Raw genomic sequence first — 22,222 nt, 5'->3', positions numbered from 1 at the left:
TCTAGAATAATGGTCCTATTGCAATTGCAACAAGTCAATGGCAAAAACGAGTATAGTTCGCGTCATAGATTGGATATTACTGCAACAATGGGCTTTTCTCTTCCACACCAAGGCTTCTTGTATAAACGGGTGTATAGCTCAGTTGATAGAGGATTGGGCTTTTAACCTAGTGGTCGCAGGTTCACTATTGCAGCTACAGCAAGGCTTTTTGTTATAGTAAGGGAAATAAAGAAGATGAATGCACGGTGCGATCGCACGGTGAGCATTGTAGATCAGACTCGCAACCCGCCCGACCTTTTCAAAAGATGAGCTGGCCAACCAATAACACACCCCAAAAAATTAGCCTTGCTTAAATGCAAAGTTTTCTTTGGAGTTCTGTAGAGATATCGCGATATGTTGAAAAGCTGTAGTTGTAAATGCTTCCAAGATGTTTGAATCCGGTAAATATCACAGTTTTACAAACCTTTGTATTCCAAATACCATGGATATTTTCTTTTTGCAATATTAAAGAAAAGTACCCTGGACCTCTTTTTCTAAAACCGACCTTTCCATGTTTATTTGCTCGGTCATATGTGTCATTAGGCAATACAGTTCTTCCATGACAATATAGTATTTCTAGTATTCTTCCATTTACGATAGGCACCACTTCTGTACTCTATACATGTGGTGTGACACAGATCTTGACCTGGGATTATTACATAGTGACCATGGTTTCCTTCTTTTAAATGTGCACCTCCGAAAACTGAAGATGATGGTAAAAAATTGTGCAGATCCAACCACCATCTCTTGTGTAGGAGAAGGGGTGGGGAAATGGAATTAACTCAGATTGGTACAGCAGCCTCAGGATTTACACGGTTAAGACGAACAGTGCCAAGAATGTACTCAGGCAGCTCTTTCTCTTCCTTTGCCTGCATACACAAACATATTAGCATGGCTCGCGTTATTGATGCACAGAGTGAAGTCTTACAAACATTCTTAATTGCAGTTTCTGCAGGACTAAGAGCATCTCCAACGGCAGCGCAAAAAACCCGCGCCCAATAATTTTTTTAGCGCGCCACTGTAGCAGTTTTGCAGCGCGGGGACCGAAGCATCTCCAACAGACGCGCGCTAGTGCGGCGCCCAATCCGTGCCGATCCAGCGGTCCCATCTGCAGCCGCTCAGAGTTTGATGCGCGCGCAAGCCGGCGCACCAAATATGCTACGCGCGATATAGCGTTTTTAAGCGCGCGCCCAGAAATTTTTAGCGCGCGCAACGTTTTGCAGCTTCTGCTGGAACAGCCCGGCGCCCAAAAAACGAATATTTTAGCGCGCGGAGCAGTTTTTAAGCGCCTGTTGGAGATGCTCTAAGTAACCACTAACGATGGGTTTGATAGGAGTCAGAAGAGTTGTGTAAAAGCTATCAAGCCGGTCTTGCAAAACCAGCTGGCCTCAAGGTTAGGTGTTTATCAGTTTTGCACTAGGTGTTCCATGAATCAACAGTTGCTAGAGCATTTACCCGATTTTGCAAAAAACAATGTTTGAAATGCATTGACTTTTGTTGCCAAATTATCAGTGAGATGAACAAAATACCAGATGTGAAAATGAGAAGGATAAAAATCTCCCAGCCTTGCACAGTTTTGGATTATATTGGTACATTAAAGTGCTACTCCCTCCGTTCCCAAATATAAGTCTTTTTAGAGGTTCCACTACGGACTACATATGAATGTATAGAGACATACTTTAAAGTGTAGATTCACTCATTTTGCTTCGTATGTACTCCCTCTGTACCTAAATAATTGTAGTTGGGGGGAACTAGACTAGTTGGGGGGAACTAGCCTCTAGTGGAATCTCTAAAAAGACTTGTACTCCCTCTGTAAACTAATACAGTATAAGAGTGTTTAGATAACTAAAGTAGTGATCTAAACACTTTTATATTGGAGGGAGTATTTAGGAACGGAGGGAGTAAAAAAGATAGCTCGAAGCGCAATGAATGTTTGTGGATTATCCGTTCGTCGGAATCTACCATCAACCATGTGAGAAAATTACGGAAAAAATGCAAAAAAAGGACAATTCAAAATCTGATTTGTATGCTCATACCTCAACTAGAATAGCAAGATCAACAACGATGCTTGTCACATATCCCAGGACTAGGCCAATAATGCTCCGTGCAACAGAAGAGGAACCAATGTCAACATCTATCTGCAAAGTAATTTCATTTATACCGGTATTTGTTCAGATTCAACATAGCAGAAGTATAACACTGGAAACTAGGCAAAAGACAGGTATGTAAAAGAAAAATCAATACCATTGTTTCATCAAAAAATTGTTACATGCGTGGAATACGTGCATTCTTGTGATGGGATGTGCGGTAGACATACATATACCGGGTGTTCAATATACTCAAAGTTTTGTACTACTCAAGTACCTCGAGAAAGTTATCCTGCCGAAGATAATTGCATGTTACTGCTTTCCCCAGAAGGCAAGCTCTCGTCCCAACTGCACGCTTTACCATCCAATAACCCTGAGATCGTTTTGCAAGTGAGTTCACATGCAAAAATATGTGATTACTAAAGAAAAATAGTCACATGCAAGGTGAGAAAATACATCACCTAAGTGACACGCAAAAATAGTGACATGCCATTACTCAAGAAAAATATTCGCATGCAAGGTGATAAGATACATCACCAAACTGTATACCTCAACAATACTTGGTATAAGCTTAAATCTGGCATCTCGGAATGCATCAGTTCCATCAATGAATCTACCCAAGAGAGATCCTTTGTTCACTGGCTTCTCTGCCGCGTAGTACATAACCAAGTTATAGTTTGGTTTTGCTGGAACCTACAAGTTTAGCCAACTGGAGTTAATCACCTGTGCAGCACGGCATCCATACAACAAAGGTGACAACATATATGAGACGATCAAGATATTGCACGAGAAAAATTGTATGCTTCTTCGGCGTTTTACTTTTTTGGGCAGGGAGGCCCCGACTGTAAAATCTATTTAACTAAAAGAAATATATACAAGAGAGAATGTACAGAAGATTAGAGAAAGCCACACTAAGAGAGGGGGAGGGAAAAATGAAGATTAAGCCAAGATCTAAGACAAGAAGTTAAATCTTCTTTCATTCTAAAAGAAAGAAGAGGCCCCTTCTAAAACTAAAACAGCCAAGAAGCCCTGCTAGGAGCATGTTAAGCTTCATGCACTAGCCAACGCAACCAAAATTCCGAACTGATGGAAAGGGCTAGTGCAATCCACATATACTGTAACACCCCCTCTCACGTGTGACGGGGAAGACAAGTCAACACGTGCAACCGGAAGAGAGCGACGGCGCGCGAAACTCACGTATGGCTCAAGAGGCCTCTACGTGGACACAAAGGGGGGCTACCAGCAAATTTTTTTTAATAAATTGCGTAAACCAGGACTTGAATTGAAGACCTTAGCTCTGATACCATGTTAAGCTTCATGCACTAGCCAACGCAACCAAAAGTCCGAACTGATGGAAAGGGCTAGTGCAATCCACATATACTGTAACAGAGCAATCCCATCAAAAATCCTGGTGGCCTCGAAGAAGAAAGATTTGTTAACTTTAAGCTTCACTCTAGATATCACCTCTTCCTAGGCCACAGATGGAGATCAAAGTTAGTTCCATGGATATTCCAGCAGGAAGCAGTGAAGCAACAGATCCAGAAGAGGTGATCGCAAGTTGCCAGAGTATCCATGCTTCAGAGAGGACAATTGGTGCCACCAGGAGGACTGAATTGGCGTCTTAGGAGCATATCTCTGGTGTTCAGCCTATCATTGAGGAGGGGCCAGGCAAAACCCTTGTTGAAGTTTACGGGGGAATACAAGACGAAATACGACCCGTACAGAGCACGGGTTGCGCATGTGGGGGAGGAAAAAAATCATAGGGCTCTAACACCATCTTGGGAAATATGCAACTTGTACTTCCATGAGGCCACATGCCAGTATTTATACACGTATATGTGTGGTACAGTATGCCGAAAATCCCTCATACAACGGGGATATTACACGGCTAATATGTACGAGTATTAACATTTAACACCCTCTGGGAGTTTGTGGGTGCGAAGATGGGAAGAGCACTCATGGCAGCTTTAGTGACGGTGATCCAACCACCCAACAAGAGGAAATATGAGCAGGTGTTACCTGGAGTTCAATGAAATCAACGAGAGGGACGAGATCACTGATCTTGGGTTTTAAAGGACCAAAAGTAGGCTGTGGTAGGAAGGAGGTGAATTTGCAACCAAAAAGTCCTGCTAAATTGGAGGTTTGTCATCCGCAACATTGATGATTAGGGGGCAGGATTTATGATGATTGATGGTTTGCACATTGGTCATATGGAAAATGTAAAGTATCCAGTTCATACGACAGCTAGATAAATGTAACAGCCCCTTGCCAGTAGCATTTCATAACTTATTGGGGTAGACTGAACCCAGGTGGGACACCACACAGACCCGCTTTCCCGGTTACTACGCAGTAGCCGATATAGGTTCAGCATTATACAGCGAATGTTGTATGCAAGCGAAGGTTCCTAATTGATGGATATAACTTTAACTTGGTTATATCTGTATAAATCCTAAAGTTGCATCAAAGAATCCACACATCTGTTTAGTTCTCAAACTATTGTCCATAATATTGTCGGGCCTCCCCTACAGTTTCCTTTCAAACTACTTACACAAAAAATATTCTTCCCTTCAAACTACCCAAAATACAAAACATATTCTTAAAAGGGTGCTAGGCCAGAGCTAGGGGGGCGCATAGCACCTAGGCAGCCACTGTTTAAGACAATAGAAATTTAATAATATAAAAAATTGACAACTGTACTTACCTGTAAATTTACAACCAGTATGAAGGGAATCTTCTTTGCAGCTTCAGACTGTAATTTAAATATCGAAAAAAAAAGCATACATTAATAGGTATGTTGTGTCATGTCAGAGTAAAGCACTACAAACAACTTCCTCTTGAGTCTGCATTAATGCAACAAGGAAGCTCCCGCTATAACTAGAAAGCTGTTTGTAAGAAGTTCTCTGTACTAAAAGTGGTGTTGGTTTGCAAGTGGGATTAATGTCCATTCAACAATTTTACCTGAACAAGGCTTTTTGGGTGCAAGGCAACTGAGTCAAAGCGCTCATTAACCTTGAACCAATCAACTGCAATAAGCTTTAGAAGAGGATCACCTCCAGCAATCTGTTTAAATCAAGTTAACATCAAGAGACAGGTCAGACAAGGAGAAACAAAAACACTTTCAGAAGTAATTCTGGCCCCAAAATGAACTCTATATTAATTGCAAGATCTCTAGCCGATTGGGGCCATTTTCTCAAATGACCTTGTCAGGATAGGGTTGTTTAACACAAAGCATACCTCCTGACTATATTTAGATTGGAGATGTGAAAGCACTAGCTGCATGCAGGTGCAGCAATCTCAACAAAGGTCTACCTGTTAAGTGCTATACCCAAATGCTGGGTGAATATATATTTAACCAGCTCGACAGGAAGTTAATTAGTGACAGCTGCATAGACTTATAGGTCCTTCATAACAATAGCATTCAGGCAGGTACATTTGTTTACCATAGCAACCTTATCCTGAGATCTTTGAAGGGGTAGAACCATATAACGGCTCGTTCTTGTCATTGACTAGTGGAGAAGTAAATAAGGTAGTTTTATTCATTATCTTGATTAATTAGTAGAATAACTTGCAATACTCTGACCTTGGCGTAATCTGTCAAGTAAGTCTTCCCTCTTATCATAAACTTCTCTCCACCAGGTGAACTCCAAGAATTTGGGTCATCTTCACTTTTCGCTTGTCGAACGGTGCCATGGAAATGGCTCGACTCAATAGCTATGGGAATAGAATTTGTAACCAATTCACTCCTCTCAAGCGAAGCTGTAGATTAAAAATGAACAAGAATTTCAACTTGGGAGTTGAATAAGAAAAGAAAAAAGAACAGCAAAACAATGATACACCAATCCAGAACTCTGGATTCTAGTAGGAGATGATGTCGTTTTCCCCTGGAGATGGAAAATCCGTCCACCCGGTTTTATTAATTTGCAAATTCTTCCTCAGCTAGTTAATAAAATGAAATTGGCTGATATCATGCAATATTAGTATAGAAATCATTAGGGGGAAGTTGATTGTTGAAATAATAATTGATAGGGTAGAGGTAGAAACTATCAATTCTTTTACCAAATCAGAATTATTAAAAGAAATCTATGGACTGGTATAGATTTTCCCATTCTGACCCTCTTTTTGGGAATGACGGACATATATGCACAACTATTGTGATTGTTATCACACTTGTATTTATTACACTGCAGAGGAGACAAATCAAATTGAGGCATCTACGTGTGCACCAACTATTGTTCCCTTTGCCCTTGAAGCAATAGAACAACAAGCCCCAACAATAGAGTGCATATTTGGATGCATCATCCCGTGTAGGCAAAAGTATTTTTTCAGAGAATGCGGCAACAGGATGCCTGGATCATAAATCAAACAGCATGCAACAGGCAGACCTTTAGTTTGGATGAATTAAGACATATCAATTGGTGACTTCAATCTTTCTTTAGTTTAGTCCATATATTCTAATCATATGCAAAATGAGTGAAATTAACAACTTGCAGTATACCACTTGAAGAGGTGAAGGGGTAAATGCATGCTACTACAATTTGAATGCCTCCTTACATCCCTCAATAAGTTGAAATAAATTATGAAGTGAAAATATCTGATGTGTTTTATCATTATGACCTTTAGTTCGCTTCAAAGCTAAACCTGCAATGGCCCATGATACGTTCTTCAACTTCACCTTTCCAGCCTGCATAGAAATTTGCAAAGAAAATTGGATCTCCATTTACAACTGAACACAACAATATGACCATTTGGATTACATAATTATGGTTTAAAACCATAAATATTACCTTCGGGGTTGTAACATCATCATCATCATCATCATCATCATCACTATCATCTTCAAAGGATTCTCCTCTAACAAGTGCATCATAGAACTCATCATTAGGTTCCGAATATTCAAGTTCACTCTGGATGATCAAAGATTCAGATGCTTTTGACTTCACTACTGTTGAAGGCAAATCAGATGTGATGGCTGGATTTGCTGCAAAGTACTCTCTTAGACCTGTCCAATCATATATGAAAACAATGTCGTCATTGAGTTATCCAATTTGGCAAGATAATATTTTTGCAATAAAAGAAAGAATGATCAACCTGCTACTTGGCTGAGCAGAGCATAAGGGATACTTCTCTCAAAATTTGAGGAGGTCCTTCTCCTCCATCTGTCCCAGAAACCTGGAGAGATCTCCACCATGCGAGTAACAATGCACTTCGGAGTAGATTCTGATGTGTTTAACCTCTTTATTTCCCATGTTGTGGCTGGAAGAACGAGGTTAAGGCACTTACCAAATTCCAAGAAAATGCAAAAAAAGACATTGGAAATTTTTTCAGTATTGCAACTAAGAGAATAGTTTTTTTTTCTTTTTTCAAGAAAATGCAAAAGACTCTTTGCGTTTCATTTCATTTTTTTTTTCGAGAAAACGCAGAGAGTGCGTTTCTTTGTATTGAAAAGGTAGAAAGTCAGTCTCAGAGGAGACGGTTACAACAGATTACACGCAATTCAGTGGACATCCCAGGATGGGGGCAAAACTACCCTAAGCCCCTTGTCCCCAGCTCTAGCCCAACATAAGTACAATGCTCCTAGGAGGCTGATTATATATGGGTCGTGCGCCCGGTCAGTGTACATCCCAGGATGTGGGCAGGACAACCCGTAGTCCTTGTGCCCCAGCGAGTGCCCAACACTTGGCCTCATCTGTGATCTTATCCACTAATGTGTCTACTGAGGGTCGCGCATTGTCGAAGGCGGATTCATTCCGGTGTTTCCAAATCATCCAGGGGACGAGCATGGCGATTGATTGCAGGCCTTTGTGCAGTGCCCAGGGTGTCTGTTCCTTAGCCCTCTGCCACCACTCTATGAGTGTAGGTTCGCTGGTGGGGGGTTGTGCTGGTATGCGTGTCCAGGCCAGGATGTGATGCTAAGTTTGCCGGGCAAACGGGCATACCAACAGTAGGTGCTGCATAGTCTCCAGGGCTTGGTCGCACATTAGGCATCGGGGGTGGTGTGTGTTAGGAAGTATTAGTATTAGTCTAGGAGTCCTTATTAGTCTATGTTTACTTTCCTTGCACCTCAAATCATGTGTAATATATATATGCCTCTTGGGCCTTCAATACAGATAAGTTGCTTTCCTAACATGGTATTAGAGCCTAGGTTTAGGTCTCCGAACGCCGCAACTCGTCCTCACGATCCATTTTTTTTCCTGTTCCCGTTAGGCAACGGCTCCTCCTCGTGTCAGCGCCTGCCTCGTCCCAATCTTCCGCCGCCGCCTCGTCCTGCTCGATCTCCTCTCGATCTGAGCAGGGGCGGCTCGTTCTGCTGCTCGATATGAGCAGGGGCGGCTCGTCCTGGGCTCTTCTCCGCCTCCAGCCGCCGCTGCCTCCAGCCTCGGCCTCCCCTCATCTGTGCCGCGCGCCCGTCCCCCGTGCAGCAGCAGCCATGGCGACGGAGACAGAAACCCCCGCCGCGGTGCCGTGCCCCCTCCTCGGCCCTCCCCTCATCCGCGCCGCGCGCCCGTCCCCCGCGGCAGGCGCGGCCGCTGGTGACGACACCGACGCGTCGCATCCGTTCCTCGACCTCGTCAACGCGGCCTTCAACGCGCCGTCGGCCGCGGAGATGAAGGCGGCGCTCACGCCGCGAAGGGCGCTCAGGAACTCGGGCCGCATCATCCTCGCGCAGATCAACGCCGGCTCTGCAATCCCCCACGTCGGCGCCCTCCTGCTCGCGCTCCCGAACGAGCCCGCGACTTTCGCGCACCACAGGGCCGCCGATCTTGCTGCTGTCAGCCGCCAGATCGGGCTCCAGCTCGAGGCGGCTTGGATCTTGTCTATGGTCAACGCCGGCCTCACGTCTCTAGAACGGGCCGAGTGGCTGCCTCTCTGTCCGCCTCATCCGGCTCTCGTGACTGCTCCTGCATCTGCCTTCGGCATGGGCAGCAGTTCCTGCTGCTACGTGGTGCTGCCCCACCCGCGTGTGCTCCTCCTCTCTGGCTGCTGCTCTGTTCCTGCATGCTTGTCCGCTGCTGCTTCTTGCATGTGTTGTTTGCAATCTTGCTGCATGGTGCTGCGTTCGATTAGCTGCTGCCTTTCTACATGGCCGGCTGTGTGCTGCATCTCGTGCTCCCCATGGCTGTTTACCATCGCTTGGCCTGCTCTACTCTGTTTTGGTCTCTGAATTTTTTTTTACGCTGCTATTGCATCTAGTCTTGAGTTTAGTCTATGCTTCTAGCTTTCTATATTTTTCCGCTGCGTCCATCAAATCCGTCGAAGTTTTGTGTTATCACGTCATGAGAGTCCACCATACCTTTGTCCGTCAGCCTTTCTTTGGTCCTGATCCTTTCGATGCAACTTTTGTGGCCTATTTGTCCTTGTTTTCTATAGGATTTTCTGGACTTATTTTGCATTGTTGATCTACGTCCATCGTGTCTTATCCATCGAGCTTTCGCCGACGGTTGTCGTGGACTATGATTTTCTGCACAATGCTTTATTCTCTTGATGTGCCATCTTCTTTTGACAACCCATCTTCTCGTGATACTTATGTTGTATCTTCAAGTAATGCGGTGTCTTCCTCTGATGTGCCATCTCTTCGGTGTCTTCCTATTGATGTGCCATCTTCTTTTGACAACCCATCTTTTCTTGATACTTATCTTGTATCTTCAAGTGATGCGGTGTCTACCTCTGATGTGCCATCTCTTCGTTATCTCCTTCGGCGACTCGACAAGTTTTGAAGACTCTTCATGCTACGACGACACTTTCAAGACGCGGATTTGGATTATCATTTTTTTTAGTATTACACTTCTTCAAATGCAATGCTATTGCATACGCTTTGCATTTGAGGGGGGGTGTTAGGAAGTATTAGTATTAGTCTAGGAGTCCTTATTAGTCTATTAATATTAGTCTTGGAGTCCTTATTAGTCTATGTTTACTTTCCTTGCACCTCACGTCATGTGTAATATATATATGCCCCTTGGGCCTTCAATACAGATAAGTTGCTTTCCTAACAGTGTGGTAGGCCGCGTCGAGCAAGCCGCTCCGCCGTCCAACATCGATCCTTGCCTGCCAACCAGTTGAAGAACTTGACGCGAGGCGGCGCCCAGCTCTTCCACGTTAGTTTCCATGAGAGGCAAAGCATGGAGCCGTGGAACGTCGTGGCGTAGCATGATTGTGCCGAGTATGTGCCGCTTGCTGTCCATCTCCATATCATTCGGTCCGGATCGTGCGTGAGGGCGATGTGTTGCACGGCCTGCCAAAGCTGCAGATATTGTCCAATCTCGTGCATCCCGATGACTCCTTGGATGTCGCGCGTCCATGAGTTGCCGGCGAACCCCTCCGCCATTTTGCAGCGCTGTTTGGGTATGCATTTGTATAACGCCGGTGCAAATTCGCACACAGACTGTCCATGTAGCCAGCGGTCGTCCCAAAACAAGGCAGCCCGTCCATCTCCAATGAGCATGAAAGTGGATGCCAAGAATAGCGCTCGCTCCTCACGGGAGAATTGTAGGTTGAGTCCTTGCCATGCGCGGTCTCCATCGGTGCGGGGGTACCACAACCATCGAAGTTGGAGTGCCAGCCCGGCGCACTCTAGGTCTCGGATCCCCAGGCCACTGTACTCAATCGGGCGGCACACATGGCGCCAGTTGACATGGCAGTGCCCGCCATTGGCCACGGCGCGGCCGGCCCACAGAAAGCCTCTCTGGATCTTCTCTAGTTGCTTGAGAGTTTTCTTTGGGGGGCAAATGCCAGCATTTGCTGAACCGGGATAGCGTTGAGTACCGATTTGACCAATGCGAGTCTTCCGACCTTGTTCATGAGCCATGCCTTCCATGTCGGCAGCCTCGCAGCCACTGAGTCGACAAGTGGCTGGAGCTGAGCGGCCGTGGGGCGTCTCAACGTCAATGGAATGCCCAGGTAGGTGATGTCGTGGGGCGTCTCAACGTCAATGGAATGCCCAGGTAGGTGATGTGGAGCTCTACCACCGTGCATCCCATTTGGGTGATCATCGTGGTCGCATCAGGGTCTCCATGCATGATGGTGGCCGAGCTCTTTGCATAGTTGACTCGTAGGCCGCTGGTGTTGCCAAACAGGGTGAGGATGCCCTTGATGGCCTCCATGTCGTCCGATGTGGCATGGCAGAATAGCATGACGTCGTCGGCGTATAGTGAGATAGCCGAGATGTTCCGTCGTGGGTGCAGCTGTCGTAGGATGCCACAATCGTGGGCGCGGTGGATGAGGCGGCCAAGGATGTCCACGGCAAGCACGAAGAGTTGCGGAGACACGGGGTCCCTTTGGCCTAGCCCGCATCGGTGCCATATAGGAGGCCCTGGCTCTCCATTGAGCATGATCTTGGTGCTCGAGTTGGTGAGTAAGATCGCAATCCACTCCCGAAATCGAGGCCCAAAACCGTATTGGCGGAGCAATTCAAACAAGAAGGGCCAGGATAGGGAGTCGAAAGCCCGCGTTAGGTCCAGTTTAAGCATGACTCGTGGGGCCGCGAGCTGGTGCAGCTGCTTCATCGATTGTCTGACGAGGACGAAGTTGTCATGGAGACTCCACCCTGAGATGAATGCATTCTGGTTGCCGCTTACCAATTCTCCAAGTCTTGGGGCAAGACGCATCGAGATCACTTTTGCGAAAATCTTGGCCACAATGTGTATGAGGCAGATCGGGCGGTAGTCGCGAAGCTGGCAGGCGTCGGCGTGCTTCGGAAGCAGGGTCAGGAGGGCCTGGTTTAGTTTGCTGAAACCGCGGCCGCGCAGCTCAAAGAGCTGCTGCAAGGCGTCCAGAAAATCCTGAGCATGCCCGCAAGAACTCAGCTGTAATCCCGTCGGGTCCGGGTGCTTTTTGGGCTAGGAGGTGTTTGACAGACCAGGTCGCATGGTACAATGAGCTGCGACAAGTCCATCGAGTGGTCGCGGGGGGCGTGGGAGCCAAGCAGCTCGTCGAAGTGTGAGAAGGCTGCATGTGCCATCCCCTCCTGGTCTGTGATCACGTTGCCATCCACGGTGAGGCTGAATATGTCTTTTGCCGGCAAAAAGAGCATTGCCGGTGGAGAACGTTGTGTTGGCATCACAGTCTTTAAGGGAAGTGATTCTTGCGCGTTGCCTCGCAATGGTGCGCTCCAAGGAAGCGAGCCCAAGATAGGTGTTGTAGCCATTTATGAACAGCTAGGGTAAGGGCATTTTCCACCCATGTTGATTATAGCAGGCGCAATCTATTTCATCTTGACCTTCATGCTATTAAGTCCCATGCACCAAATAGTAGAACCAGAAGTCTGACTAGTGGAGAAGGCTGGGCTACCCACATATACTTCAATACCCCCTCTCATGTGTAGGCTCCATCAGGCCTCAAACATGTTATCAATGAAGTCGAAAACTAGTTTTGTGGATAGCACATTGGTCAGGTCTTAGACTTGAGAGCTCTTGGCTCAGATACAGGCAACTACGGCCTTGTCGCTCTGACGATCGCCATAGATGTGTCAAATGTAATAGCCAGCTATGTTGTCACCTTTGTATAGGGTTATATTGTCAAGTGTAATAGCTAGTTGTTTAGTTTCTCCTCTCTAGAGTGTAATAGCTACTTGTGTGTTCGGGGCTTCAGGCCCTTTGGCCCAATAGCAATAATCCATCTGTTCCAAAATATAGTTCGTATAGATTTTTAAAGAAGTCAAGCTTTGTAAATTTTGACCAAGTTTATTGAGAAAAATATCTACGGTGTTGAATAAGTTACTTTGCACCCACAGGTTTCCTACGTCCTTGCATTCAGAACTTACATTTGGTGTACAAATAGTTACGTTTACATTAATTCACTACATAAAAATCAGCATAAGAAAAGCAAGATATGAGTCATAAAACAACAAAAAATACATTTATAGGTATATTTTATGACGTGTTTTTAAATTTGTGTTTTACATCGCGTAAAACAAAATTACAGTTGATATGCATTTTCTTACATTCTTTTACTTCTTACATACAAAACTCCAGCTATGTTGTCTCAACATAGCCGGTCCCAAGCCCGGGTAAAGGAGGAGGGTTGTGTTAGGCTTAGTGAGCCAACGTCAAAACTCAACCACTCTTATGGAGATGAAACCCAAAAGAACATGGTTGGGGCATAACCCTCTCAGCGACACGCCGTATCGAAACCCTTGTGTGGTGTCAAATGGGCAAGGGTCGGGCCATCGCCCTCTTGGTTGCGTGTCGTATCTTGATCTAGATACGGTGGCAAGTGAGCAAGGATCGGGTCACCGTATCCTTAGTGGTGAAAAATGAGCAAGGGTCTTCACATTTGACTCGACAAGTGCGAAGGGTAAGGAAGCTAGCCAAGCCTAGGAGGATCCGCTTAGGTAGTTGGAACATAGGGTCCCAGACAGGTAAGCTACATGAGTTGGTTGATACAGCGGTGAGGAGAGGTGTTGATATCCTTTGCGTCCAAGAAACGGGGCCTCTTTGATTCGCATGATTGCAAAAACGTAAGATTAGAATGACATGCCATTGGATTCCTATAGGATTTGAGTTTGTTTGATTGTATCACGGGAAAAATGAAGGATTTCTTCCAAGAGGTTGTAGTGGATGCTAGAATTCATATGAGATGTAGTACAAATGAATTCTTAGGAAAGAATCCTATAGGATTGAATCCTACGAATCAAACAACCAACGTAGGAAAAACTCCTAAGGATTCTAATCCATAAAATATCCTATGAAAATCCTTTGAATGAAAGAGGCCCCAAATGGAGGGAACAAAAGGCGAAGCTGTGGTACACGGGGACAATAACAAACAGAAATGGAGTAGGCATATTGATCAACAAGAGCATCAAGTATGGAGTGGTAGACATCAAGAGCATCAAGTATGGAGTGGTAGACATCAAGAGGCATGGAGACCAGATTATTCTGGCCAAGCTGGTAGTTGGGGACTTAATTCTCAATGTTACCAACGCATATGCCCCGCAAGTAGGCCACAATGAGAACACCAAAAGGGAGTTCAAGGAAGGACTGGAGGACATGGTTAGATGTGTACCTATTGGCGAGAAGCTCTTCATAGGAGGAGACCTCAATGGGCATGTGGGTACATCTAACACGGTGTTTCTACTACTACACCCATTCCTCTCTCATCAGTCAGCACCCACGCGATCAGCATTGCAGGAGGTCCTGTGAAGCATGAGCTCACCAAACATATTGGTATGGATGATGCTTACATGAGATCGCAAGTGCAAGACCAGATTGTTGATCACCAATTCGTGCCTTCCGGAGATTCAGCTAGAATAGTTCTTTACGAAGGCACAACTCAAGCTCAATAGAGACATTTTCTCTGCAAACATGTATATTCAACTCAACAAAGTTTGTGCCTTCCCGAGCTTCAGCTAGCAGAATTCTATATGGTCATATTTGTATATGTACTATTGTACTTATGTATATTCTGGCCCCCTTGGCCCAATAGCAATACAAGGTCCATTAATCTAACGGCATGCACCATGGTGACACAGGCCCGAGGCAGACGATCACGGTCCAGCCATCAGCATGTGTTATGTGCACATGTTATGCTCATATGGGTGCAATGCAGGCAATCATGATTCATCACAGGTCGGATTTCCCCACCATGTGACCCATTTCAGGTTAGGACCTAGCGAGTTTACTTCTACCGCAGGGAATTATTAAGTAATGATCTTTCAAGAAGATATATAATCTACAGTAAAAGTAATTATGCAACCCATTTAAGGTTAGTGTTGAAATATCAATTAGTTTTACTTCTGGTTATAAATTTATAATGTACATATACCAAAGGGCATGAATATGCAAATTTGTTTTTAGTAGACAACTTGAAATAAAGTGATCATACTCTCTGAACATATGTTGAACACGCCAAAAGCTACGGTACAGATAAAACGAACTCAGTGACTCATGGTCTACAACTGCAAGAAAACTAATCAAGAAAGGTCAATCTTACGGTTGATATGTGTACGCTCATATCCATGTCTTGGAGGTTTTTTCTTGTGACTAGCAGGACTCTGCAAAATGTCTGCATAGGAGGGACAAAGAAAGGTAACATGACTAAGTTAACTTTGAAAATGTAAAAAAGATCATGTTACTTACTATATGCCCCATCTTGTCCACGAAACCATTGTCTGGAAAAGACAAAATCCTTCTTTGATTTCCACCTGAGAACAAGTCCTCATACTCAGTAGAAGTAGTATTTTTCACAAACTGCTGAACAGGGTACAACAGTAACTCCTAATAAACCTAACATCACCATACTTAAAGCAGAAGTGACATCTTAAACTTAAAACAAACATGATTTACTATACTAAGCACAAGATCTCCAAAAGATGGCTACTCATCATGCTTCGAAAATCATTTGAGATCTTCTACAATTATGTGCCATTTGTACCAAAAGCAATACAGCAAAAAGTATATCTTTAATAATCAGGCCATTGTTGTTAAAATTGCATCACAAACATATAGAGGGAATAATTCAAACCAAAATGAGAGGAAAGTACCAGTTTAAATATTTCGGCTCATAGGTCCCATAAACCACATCACAGTACCCATCAATTGTTTCCACCAACTCCAAATCAGAAATCAACATATCCCACCTGCATGGGAGACTCTTATTAGAGCTATCTGCCAACGTATTCAGTGATAACATGCATTTGCTTCACCCACGAAGAGAAAAGATCTAATATATTTACTTTAAGGACCAAATCAACTGCTAGCTTACTCGTATCGCTTATGCTTATCCCGACTAAGAACCATTTCAAACACAGTGTCAGGATTTGCACCAACCACGCCAATAGACTTGAGAAGTATCCCCTTTCCACCCTGCCAGAAGCAGCAACCAGCAAAAGTTTAAGGTAGAGCCTATTTCTTTAAAAAAACGAGGGCAATAGAAGGGTGGATAATGGCTTTAAAAACGTGAGATGCATGCTCATTTCATGCCTAGAATTGACCACTTTGCTCCAAGGGTTAGCATTAAAAACTGACTAAGAAATCAACATCGTAATTTGACCAATTTTCAGCAAGAAAGTGAAACTAAGATGCAAATAGGAAGACGATCTTGCCAAAATTCAGCAATAAACGAAACACAAGCCAAATGTGATAAACGAAACAAAATTTTGGGATCCAACGGCTTCAGAGAGAACTGGCCCTAAACCACGGCAAGCATTCAGAAAGAAGTTGCTGGTTGCTAGGGATGGAAGCGGATGCTCCGAAGCAATTAATGCAGCACTTTAAGCATTTCACTCACTAAAGCACATAGCTATGTGGTTCTAATTTTGTACTTCAGATTTCTGCTAGATATTTTGGCAAAAGCTGTAAAGAAACTAGTCTAGACAAGTATTAGCTAGCAATATGGTCATGGAATATGGGGTTGTCTAACCACATAATATTGACTCATCTGGACATAGATCAGCGACTCTTAATCTGTTATGCAGCTTGCTTATTGCTGATTGCTCGGTACAGAATTACATGTTGCTTGAGAAAGATTGATAGCTCAACAGCCATTAAAGTAATGGATCATGGCAAAACAGTCGAGAGTTCACTGAGCATCAGCTTATCACATCCATCTAACCAGTAAACTACAGCAATATCTTATACATTTGACCTTGCAAAGCAAAAGAACTCCACCTTTGAGTTTGCAATATCTTCAAAAATTCTAATTCCTGCATAATGAAAACAAAAATAGAGATAAATCCGATTTCTGATATCTGGAGACGACTAAACAGAATGAGGAAAAATTCATATTTATTCATCTGCATCTAGGGATATCATTATTAGAGTGTTGAAGTACCGTTCTTCATCATCTTAGATTATTGACTGGATTGATCGGGCATGCAACTCAATACAGTCAGTATTAGAAAATGATAAGAATTTGTTTGTGGTCTAATGAGAATAAGTACTACAGCCTGACCATAATTCATAGCAGTTAGCACTACTAACAGAGGAAGTGTAGTTTCTATGGGACCCTCAATAATTCCACTAATTTCTACATGCTACCACTTGATAACTTAAATCACACCCCTCATTACTGCCTTCGTTATCGTCCTGTGTTCATTCACGCCACCGGACATTTGCGGGAAATCACGACCTGACTTTCCCACCCTAGCTGCGACCAGCGGTGGTCTTGAGCGTGCACAGGCAGGCTGCAACAGAGTGCTGTATCACCGCGCTTTCAGGTCACCAACAATGGGCCTCTGTTAATGATGTGCTTGCGCTTTGTGTGCTGTTGTTGGGCTGCTCCATGAAAGAAGATGAGGAAGATGTTCAGGTCGTCTGATTTGTGCGACTGCTAGAAGAGATAACTAGAAGGAGGGATCACAAATCGGCTGGCATCACACTAGGAGGAAATAAGAAGAGGAAAGAAGTGGTGTTGTGCTGCTGCTTCTGCTAGTTGCTACATTAAGCAGACAGAAGAAAAGCTGCAAAAGGTTGCTGTTTTGGGTGGTCAAGTTGATCTGGTAGACATGATGGCCCTAATGATGAGTACAACAATGGTGGGGGTGACAAAGTCATGGCATCTGAGGCAAGCTTCAGTGAAGTATCGGAGAGGTCTCAGCACGGAATTGCAGTATGTAACAAGATGGGCATGTTGTATCAAACCCATGTTGATGTGGAGTGTTTGACAATGACGGTTAGTATTAGAGTCTAAGAGTTCAAGACTTCAAATCCGTAATCTGGGGAGAATCTACAACAAAGACCGATTGTAATTCTTAGTACTACTCCCTCCGTCCCGAATCAGTTATCTTACATTTGTCTAGATACAGATGTATTTAGACACGTTTTAGTATTAGGTACTCACTCTGTGAAGAAATATACGAGTGTTTAGATCACTAAAGTAGTGATCTAAGACAACTAATTTGGGACGGAGGTAATATAAAATAAATGAAGGGGGTGAGGTTCCTGTGGTACAACACATAATTACTCCCTAACTTTTATGCAGATATATAATGGGCACAAAAGTAGTGCACTCAGGGAATGCTGATATGTAGGGGATGAGTTATCAACTACTCCCTCCGTCCCAAAATAAGTGACTAAAAAATGACTCAACTTTGTACTAACTTTAGTGCAAAGTTGAGTCACTTATTTTGGGACGGAGGGAGTATTTTTTTCTGTGATGTGACTATGTATAAGATGGCCAAGATCCGAGAGAGGAAGATGAGGGATGTTGACCAAATCAAGTGCATCAAGGACGGAGTAGAGCAACTCCTGGTGAAGAACGAGGAGATTAAGCATAGATGGCGGGAGTACTTTTGACAAGCTGTTCAATGGGGAGAGTGAGAGCTCTACCATTGATCTAGACGACTCCTTTGATGATACTAGCAGACGTTTTGTGCGGCGAATCCAGGAGTCGGAGGTCAAGGAGGCTTTAAAGAGGATGAAAGGAGGCAATGCGATGGGCCCTGATTGTATCCCCATTGAAGTGTGGAGAGGCCTCGGGGACATAGCGATAGTATGGCTAATCAAACTTTCAACCTCATTTTTCAGGCAAACAAGATGCCAGAAGAATGGAGACGGAGTATATTAGTACCAATCTTCAAGAACAAGGGTGATGTTCAGAGTTGTACTAATTACCATGGAATTAAATTGATGAGCCATACAATGAAGCTATGGGAGAGAGTCATTGAGCACCGCTTAAGAAAAATGACAAGCGTGACCAAAAATCAGTTTGGTTTCATGCCTGGGAGGTCGACCATGGAAGCCATTTTCTTGGTACAACAACTTATGGACAGATATAGGGAACAAAAGGACTTGCATATGGTGTTCATTGACTTGGAGAAGGCCTATGATAAGATACCGCGGAATGTTATGTGGTGGGCCTTGGAGAAACACAAAGTCCCGCAAAGTACATTACCCTCATCAAGGACATGTACGATAATGTTGTGACAAGTGTTCGAACAAGTGATGGCGACACTGATGGCTTCCCGATTAAGATAGGACTGCATTAAGGGTCAGCTTTGAGCCCTTATCTTTTTGCCTCGGCAATGGATGAGGTTACAAGGGATATACACGGAGATATCCCATGGTGTATGCTTTTTGCGGACGATGTGGTGCTAGTCGATGATAGTCGGACGGAGGTCAACAGGAAGTTGGAGTTATGGAGGCAAACCTTGGAATTGAAAGGTTTTAGACTTAGTAGGACTAAGACCGAGTACATGAGGTGCGCTTTCAATACTACTAAGCACGAGGAGGAGGGGGATGTTAGCCTTGATGGGCAGGTGGTGCCTCAGAAGGACACCTTTTGTTATTTGGGGTCAATGTTGCAGAAGGATGGGGATATCGATGAAGATGTGAACCATCGAATTAAAGCCGGATGGATGAAGTGGCGCCAAGCTTTTGGCATTCCATGTGACAAGAGGGTGCCACAAAAGCTAAAAGAAAAGTTCTATAGGACGACGGTTCGACACGCAATGTTGTATGGCGCTGAGTGTTGGCCGACTAAAAGGCGACATGTGCAACAGCTAGGTGTGGCGGAGATGCGCATGTTGAGATGGATGTGTGGCCACACAAGGAAGGACCGAATCCGGAATGATGATATACGAGATAGAGTTGGGGTAGCGTCAATTGAAGAGAAGCTTGTCCAACATCGTCTGGGATGGTTTGAGCATATTCAGCGCAGGCATCCACAAGCCCCAGTGCATAGCCGACGGCTAAAGCATGCTGATAATGTCAAGAGAGGTCGGGGTAGACCGAACTTGACATGGGAAGAGTCCGTAAAGAGAGATCTAAAGGATTGGAGCATCACCATATAACTATTCTTTTTTTTCGTTGGCCATATCACTATATTCATCAGAACAGAAGACCAAGATATATGTAACTGCAAACATGCACGGTACCTTAGTAAGCTATAAATAGCCAATAGCTCCAAACTGTCGGACAAACTAATCAGAATTTGCTTTTGTGGGGATAACTAATAATATTAACTGGCGGTTAAATTGATGTACCAGAGGTATATAGCAATTATCTTGAAATAAATACACACGTGTATGGTCAGGATTCTCGACTTTGTATAAACTCTATATGACTCAAGTTCAATTTATTGTGCATGGTTCCTCTTGTAGTGCAAAACTGTTGACAGCATCTTACAGAAGATGAGAAGATGAATAAAGATCAAACAGCGTCTCACAAAAAATGCAAAACATCTTATATTTGTGAACGAAGGGAGTACCATTTAATGTTCGAACAAATCTCCATTCATGTGCTTCAAGTGCATCTCCAGTATCACCTCCAAAGTTTGTGTTAACCCTTTCATGGCTTTGAAGATCGGAGGACTGTCGAAGGAGCATTTCTGGTCCTGTAACGGAGGTCATAATAAAAGAATTGTCGATAAGCAAGAAATCTGCCACGTGTTACTTAACTTCTATAATGCAATTTTTTGGTAATACAATGTAGTTCAAAAATAACAATACTTTGCAATTGCATTAACACAAAGTATTAAGGATAATCCACAGACAAATTATAGAGCAAGACATTCAACATGGTATCATGTGCACTAAACCCATCTCAACAAAGATATAACAGCAACTCAAACCGTCTGGAAGAAATTCTCACATCCAAAAGTTATCCAGTCTCTTTGGAAGATTTTATTAGAGGTGGTTGCAACAAGGGGGTGCTCCGGATAGTCCTTAGTCCTTGGTTAGGAAGTGCAACTTTTTTTTTTTTGTGTCTGTGTGTGTGTGTGGGGGGGGGGGGGGGGGGTCAGAATCATTGGCTATTGTGGGAAACTCGTCTCAAAGCAATTACTGATGTTGTACCAATTATCAAAGTACTTGCAGAAATGGAAGCTGCTGCTGGAAGATCGAGAAAGGTCCCTGAGGGTTCAGGTGATTAAGATGATCCAAGAGATGGCAAAGTGATTTCCTTCGTGTCTAAGGCTATGACTGTATTAGAGTAAACTGCAGAAAAGCCCATGAGCTGTGGCATTAGTTTGTAATGTATTTTGTTCAATAACCACCGGTACTTGTGATTTCATGACATTTCAGTCCCTTTCACCCTGCAAGTGTTCACAAGATATGGCTGTAAAATGTGTGGTACCGTGTTAGCAGGTTACAAGTACATAACATGAGAGTCTCTGTTGCCAATGTCACAGTACATGGGGGTTTCTGAAATTCACTGTATTATTAGTATATGATTGGTCACAAGTACTCAATATGTAGATCTTTTAGTCCACATAAATAACTGAAATTACGAATAAGCTCACCTTTGCAGAGTATACGACATAAACGTGTGTTTCTTTTCTTTTGACTTTAAACGTGTGTTTCAATGTAAAATAGCACGACACTCAAATGAATCAAATCATCTAGAAGATAGCCAGCAAATTTTGTTCTCAAGAAAATCATATTGGTGGATAAATCCGAAGATAATAGCAGTTTACAAATTTAGGAGAATGAAAGGGTGCATTTCCCGACTGGTAATCCTACACCTACGAAAGATCGTACGGAAGTTTACTTACCCTACCATAAATCCCCCCCCCCCCCCTGGAATTCAATCAGGATGGGCCCCAGCCACTAATCCTGACCCAATTAATTACCTCCACATCAGCCTTTACGTAAAATGCTCATGTAAGTTTTCATGGGTCTAGCATTACTCTTTCCCAACTAAGCTAAGGAATTGGCTCCCAACTGAGTGTGCATTTGCACAGCGAGAAACTTGCAATTCCAATCCATATTCCACACTGGCAAGGGCATCTACAGGTACAGTAAAACTCCTCCATCTAGTTATCTTTTACATACTCTATACTGCTTAGATTTCCTGCCCTGACAGAGGTTGCTGATTTGGTTTGCTTTCTAGTAAAATTCCCTCGCTGCTTGCTTGGCTCGCTCCGTTGTTGGCTTTTGGACCCTCAAAGTCCTCCCGGAGCTTCACATACACTAGCAGGCAGGTGGATGGATCCTATAGCTAGCTTGTGGTTGACTGAATGAGTTGATCGTCTCGACGGAACGTAGCGAATCAAACAAAACGAAACTGGTATTTGGTGGTGCGTATTGCTTCCACCGTTTTCATACTTTAGCTTGGTATATAAAGACATACAACGTCGTCGCGCCCAACGCGTTGCCGAGTCGGCAACCAACACGACGCGACCCAGGCTCGTTTGCAACTTGTACAAGACACGGGTTTGGACTCAAA

General features: G+C 43.9%; 1 protein-coding gene across 1 annotated transcript in view; it reads right to left on the bottom strand.

The window, feature by feature from the left end:
* Positions 1-413: 413 nt before the first annotated feature.
* The window catches only part of LOC123398385 (protein ENHANCED DISEASE RESISTANCE 2-like), a 42,843-nt gene continuing 21,034 nt past the window's right edge, over positions 414-22,222 (bottom strand). The window contains exons 7-22 of the mRNA XM_045092863.1: positions 20,265-20,390; positions 16,727-16,761; positions 15,822-15,922; positions 15,601-15,696; positions 15,197-15,261; positions 15,051-15,122; positions 7,215-7,379; positions 6,911-7,125; positions 6,741-6,807; positions 5,707-5,882; positions 5,085-5,186; positions 4,828-4,875; positions 2,676-2,819; positions 2,404-2,499; positions 2,076-2,177; positions 414-908 (exon numbers count right to left, since the gene is read on the bottom strand). Of these exons, the coding sequence (XP_044948798.1) occupies positions 822-908; positions 2,076-2,177; positions 2,404-2,499; positions 2,676-2,819; positions 4,828-4,875; positions 5,085-5,186; positions 5,707-5,882; positions 6,741-6,807; positions 6,911-7,125; positions 7,215-7,379; positions 15,051-15,122; positions 15,197-15,261; positions 15,601-15,696; positions 15,822-15,922; positions 16,727-16,761; positions 20,265-20,390 (1,697 nt within the window). The 3' untranslated portion in view covers positions 414-821. The remainder of the gene's footprint in view (positions 909-2,075; positions 2,178-2,403; positions 2,500-2,675; positions 2,820-4,827; positions 4,876-5,084; positions 5,187-5,706; positions 5,883-6,740; positions 6,808-6,910; positions 7,126-7,214; positions 7,380-15,050; positions 15,123-15,196; positions 15,262-15,600; positions 15,697-15,821; positions 15,923-16,726; positions 16,762-20,264; positions 20,391-22,222) is intronic.

This window comes from Hordeum vulgare, chromosome 5H (genome assembly GCF_904849725.1).
Source record: "Hordeum vulgare subsp. vulgare chromosome 5H, MorexV3_pseudomolecules_assembly, whole genome shotgun sequence".
In the NCBI taxonomy this organism is placed as follows: Eukaryota; Viridiplantae; Streptophyta; class Magnoliopsida; order Poales; family Poaceae; genus Hordeum; species Hordeum vulgare.
This window is presented reverse-complemented; position numbering and strand designations above follow the sequence as displayed.